The 5,559-nt window shown below is 40.6% G+C and overlaps 1 protein-coding gene across 1 annotated transcript; it reads right to left on the reverse strand.

Moving 5' to 3' along the window:
* Positions 1-296: 296 nt before the first annotated feature.
* lhb (luteinizing hormone subunit beta) lies at positions 297-1,226 on the reverse strand. Its single transcript, XM_042709543.1, has 2 exons — positions 1,041-1,226; positions 297-575 (listed from the first exon to the last, which is right to left on the reverse strand). Exons 1-2 carry the CDS (start codon positions 1,224-1,226, stop codon positions 312-314), a joined length of 450 nt encoding a protein of 149 aa, XP_042565477.1. The 3' UTR covers positions 297-311.
* Between the last annotated feature and the right edge of the window lie 4,333 nt (positions 1,227-5,559).

Below are 5,559 nucleotides of genomic sequence, written 5' to 3' on the forward strand. Positions count from 1 at the left end.
AGCATAGAGCAGATTAGCAGACTTAAACTTGCTTGTTAAATTCATTACTTATATTGATAAACATATCTGCCTGAAGATATCCAAGTTTGCTTAATAAGTTTCCTTTATGTAAACCAATAAAGTGTTGTGTTGTGTTTGATTATCTTCTTATTCATATTCTCTAGTTAAGCTAGAAGCTGTCTAACCAGATCCAGAAGCCCAAATAATTGTATAGACCAGACACAGAATATGTGATTCTGTTCCAGACATAGATGTCCATAGATTAGACATGGGATGTTTGTTTGAGATCCATTTATTGAGAGAACAGAACGCTAATAGTCATAGAGAGACGGTTTCTGACTCTCATAAACAGGCAGTCTCTGACTCATGCAGAAGTCGGGTTCCACACTCTCGATGGTGCAGTCAGACGTATCCATGGAGCACAAACTACACTCACAGCTCAGGGCCACTGGATAGGTCACCAAAGGGTCCACCCCATCAGCACAGTCAGGCAGACGAATCGTCTCATAGCGGAAGTTGCCGTATGTGCACACGTGCTGGTTCACCACGGAGAATGGGCTTTTGTACACAGGCTCCTGAAAAATAAAACAATGCAAATTCCAATACGTCATTGTAACGCTAATTTATCTTACCCATCTATTATTTTGCATATTTGTTGCCTTATTTCCGCAAAGAAAATGCAAAGCGTTGCCTTATTTAAGTCTTCTAATTTGGTAGTACTAAGACAAGGAATGGACTGCACTTTAACATTAATTCTATCTGTCTGTGAGAAAGCTGACTTTGCAATGCTGTGTGCTTGAGCATTCACGATTAATGTCATTATCTACAACAAATACTAATTATTTATATGAATCCTACTGCTGGTAAAAATGCTGTGGTCTGACACACACACACACTGACATATGTGCAGTCACCATGCAACAAGAATAAGGTAATGTACAATGTTTACATCTCATTATGTCATTTAGGTACAAGATAAGATACAATACACATGTGCATATGCACAAACAAAACACACAAGCATTTCCACACAACCATACTTTGGTCGGGCAGTGTCCACTGCAGATGGTGGTCCGGAACACCAGGCACCTCGGGCAGCCTTCTTTCTCCACGGACACGGTCTCGTTGACTAGTACACAGGGCTGCAGGTTGAAACACTGTGCAGGTACAGCCAGTACACACATACACAGAAGAAGCAGAATAGTGCACTCTGGGATACGGGCCATCCTGCGAAAGATAGCGGGAAAGTCTTTTTGGTGTGTTTTATTTTAAAATAATCAATTGTCAAATTTATCAAAAAAACATATCCACAATGTATTTTTCTCATCATTACTTATTTGTGTCCATGCCTACGTGAATGTGAATTAATCGAATTCACACAAATATATCCTACCTTTCAGAGTATAGATACATTCAGTCCAGTTGGTCAGGTGGCCAGAGAGTCAAAGTATGGTCTGAAATGTTTGCATTGTGGTTTATATAGCACGCCAGATTTCACATGCGGGATGACTATCTGTGTCTGCCAATGCTATTACCTTCAGTTGTACTCAAATTAATTCCATGTTAATCCTGCACGGATCATAAGTGAACACTCTGACACAGTGACTTCCTACTGAATCCAGTGAGGGCCAAACATACTGACCTCCAAGTGACTGAATTGCACAGAATGTCAGCATGATATTACGGCGACACTTCTTTATCTTACAATAACAGCATGATCAGAGGTGATTTGCACTCAGGCCTGGCAATGAAAGACATACAGAAAGGACAGTAAAGCAGCTCTGTTTGTGATTGTTGTGCACAGTTGTTGTGTCCTGCCACCCTTGCTATCCTTGTAGAACTAAAATTGTCATGCACCATGTCAGCCTACCATAACTAAACATAACACAACAAAACTAAACATAAACAAAATTCCCACACACCATGCATCTGCATTCATCTGTTATATGATTATTTGATTATCTCCCCTACCTTCCTGTATACCATCTTATTTTTGTATGTATAGAGTACATTTGCCACATATATGCTAGCATGCTTATCCTAATATGTATGAATTCATCTGCCATGTTTCTGATTTTCTCCCCTCTCTTTCTCCTCTCTTCCCTTCTGCTCCCCTCACCCCCACCCCCACCTCTACCTCTGCACCTGGCCGGCTCCAAGCAGATGGCCTACCTTACGAACCGAGGTTATGCTCAAGGTTTCTTCCTGTTAAGAGGGAGTTTTCCCTTGTCCCTGTTGCTTTTGTGCTTGTTCCAGGGGGGTTCAGCCTCTGGGCTTTGTAAAGCACATTGAGGCCATTTTATGGTGCTATGTAAATAATCTGAAATCTGCATAATCTGAAATCCAAATCTTACTTTGGAACTAAATTTTAATATATTTGAAACTGAATGTAATACAATGAAATTGAATACATTTTCTCTGAAACGGTATTTTAGCCTCACTGAAAATTCAACTCTATATACATTTAGTTTTCCAATGCAAATGTTCAAGTTAAACCATACAAATTCAACGATAAATTATTTAGATTAATTTTCTACTGACACAGTTCAGCCCATACAAATGTGTTGCATAATTTTGTTAAAGACAATTTACTAAGGTTAAGAGGTATTGGTTTGCTAAATTCACCTGAATTATAATACCCTTTTCTCTTATTGAAGGTGAAATGTCAATAATTAATCAGAAAAAATAATTCAGAAATGCTTGTATGTAGTCAGTTTCAAATTGCTACTGAAATCAAATGTTTTTTAAAGCAAGGTCAACGACCAGCATCCATCAGCAGCATCCCCTTATGCCTGGTGACAACCTGACACCCCTGCACCTGCTGGCTCAATTGAAGAGGCTCATGGACATGTTACAGTTGGAAACATAAAACCTTAGTTTGTGTCAGCTCATACCTTGTGTTAGTCATCTGGTTCTCAAGGTTAGAAAGCGGAGCAAAGAGTTGCTATGAATACTACAGCGGTGAAGAAACTGAGAATAACTGAGAACACAGTTTACATAGATGATTTGCATCAGTGACAGTAAAGGAAGTGCCTTACCTGGTATTTTTTTGTCAAACTGTTGTGTGTACCCAAACCCTCCACAGACAGACAGACTACACAGATGGTGTTAAGGGATCAAATTAACCCCATATTAGAAAAAGTTGCCAAATTTGTGAATTTCAATAAAACAACTTAAAAATATCAATTGCCCTCATACCTCTAGCCCCCTACGACTTCCAGCCAACACCTCTACCCTTACACACACACTCTCTCTCGTTGTGTGTGTGTGTGTGTGTGTGTGAGAGAGACAGAGATAATGTGTATATGTCTTGTCAACAGTTATGTTTTGACTAGGAAGAGGTGACTATTCTACCCTCTTTGTGCAGTACAACACTACAGTACATGTATCAATCATTCAAACACAATTTGCAATTAACACTGTCAAGACCTGTGCTGCACACTGACACACTGACACACTGGTGCATGTGACAAATAAAACACTTTGACTTCATCATTCATAATGATAATGATTCATATTCAAAATTGTTTATTTCTCATTTCTGTGATCCTTCAGTATCTGAGGAAACAGTGATAGTTTAATCCTACAACATTCTAAATCTAAACCTTTACCGTAATTTTCCGACTATTAACTGTGATTTATACATTGATTTTGTAAAACAAATCTCTACCCCTGCGGTTACTACTCGGGTGCGGTCTATATGTGGGAATACATTTTTAATAAAGTTAGTAACACACTCAGTAAATTTGCTAGGTAGAATGGGTCTCTCTCCCTTATTGACATACAAATCCCATTAAAAACAACATTCCCACTCAGTCTTCCAAAACGATACAGAAACTCAGCTGCCAGACAGTCAACACCATTCACAGAGTTGCTTGTAGTTGTCCATCGAGGCCGATGATGACGTCCACTTCTGACTCTCAACGGTGAGTTTTCTGGTGGCTGTATAGTCCTATCCTGGATCCACAGGTCTTGTCGCAGGTGGGACATGCGTATGTAGTAGTGGTGGTACTGGCAACCTTGGTTGTTTTTCTTGTATGCCTTCTTTCTTGCCTTTCCTGTCTCCTGGCTGTCCTGTCCTCCTCCAGTGCTTTGGTCCCTTCTTGGCACATCTGACGCCAGGTGTTACGGTCAGCAGCCAAGCCCTCCAGGTCCCCAGGTCTGATTTTGCACTTCTTTAGCGCTGTTTTTATCTGGTCTTTATAGCGCTTCTTCTGCCCTCCAGCAGAGCGTTGGCCTTGGGCGAGCTGGCCATACAGCACTTTGTGAGGCAGCCGATTGAGGGGCATCCTTATAACGTGCCCCAGCCATCGTAGCTGGTAGTGGGTGATGGTGGCCTCAATGCTCCTACAGCCTGCTCTCCTGAGGATCTCGGTGTGTGGCACTCACCCCTCACGAGTGCCGAGTTCACAGAGTTACACATACAACAACATAACAAAATATAGCTGCAAGCAGCAATGTGGGGGCCAAGCAGCCCAGCTGGCCATAGCTGCCAGGGAAACCTAATGTCATTATGCCAAGTGCATGGCCATAATCCCTTATTGCAATTTGTATGTCTGTTGCCTAAAGACTGGCTGAGATATGAGCTCAACTCCTGTTTGAAAGCTTCGTTGCTGATTTTGATTGGCTGTGAAAAAGAAAACGCTTTCACAATTCAAAAAGCCAACAAGTAACTTTTGTGAGGCTTGGTCTCAAGGTCCTCTACTCCAATTCTGATGAATATTGAAAAAGGTGTGGCCTGTGAAAGAACACATTTTCATTTCCACTCAGTCTTCCATAAGGATAAAGGAACTGGTGTGTGAATTCCTACCTAACTGTAGCCTAAAAGTTCATTTTGATGTTGATGTTTCACTCACCTGGCAGGTACTACTGCCTTATGCCATGTGGCTTGGAGTATTGCCTCCAGTGACATACTAGGACTCCTGTCCACTCAATGTAACTACAGACCATCTATGACCAGAAAGACCATCTTCACTGTTCTGCCTGGCTCTGTCCATGATGTCCAGGTCGACAGGTTGAGCTCAGAATATGTGCAGAAGCTGTATCAACCACCTGGCTGGTACCTGAAGGTTATTCTTGCCTTACTTCCCCCGTCTTCTTGAAGACCCTTGAGTAAAATAAAACATATGTATGTTTGACAATGAGAGGCGTAATGGCAGAAAGAAAATAATAGAAGAATGTACTACGGTACTTAGATACTTGACTGGAACTGTTCACTTTTAAAATCACTTGATTGTCTTATGTTTCACTTTGAACAGAGTACTGTTTGAGATTGGGAAATTGCGAAAGAACCTTGGTGCTTGTGTTTTATGTGTTTTTTGTTTGTTTCAGATGCTTTTATTTACGACCTCTAAAATGATTTGATGCCTACATGAAAGTAAAAGAGAAGGTGGATTTCTATTTCTTTCTATTCAGTGTACTTTTCACTCTCATACCCAGGACCACCAGTTCTGTTATTGTATGAATGTACCACTTTATGTTTTAACTAAGAAGAGAAAAATATTGACTATATTTGACTATTTGCTAAATTCCATTCTAAATTTGATTTCACAGCTTTGC

This window comes from Clupea harengus, chromosome 13 (genome assembly GCF_900700415.2).
Source record: "Clupea harengus chromosome 13, Ch_v2.0.2, whole genome shotgun sequence".
Lineage (NCBI taxonomy): Eukaryota > Metazoa > Chordata > Actinopteri > Clupeiformes > Clupeidae > Clupea > Clupea harengus.

Excerpts from the sequence above, each read along its gene's own strand:
- lhb (XM_042709543.1), bottom strand. The coding sequence starts at position 1,226 with ATGGCCCGTATCCCAGAGTGCACTATTCTGCTTCTTCTGTGTATGTGT. Across the intron at positions 576-1,040 it reads GTGGACACTGCCCGACCAAA|GAGCCTGTGTACAAAAGCCC; the intron begins GTATGGTTGTGT and ends TTTATTTTTCAG.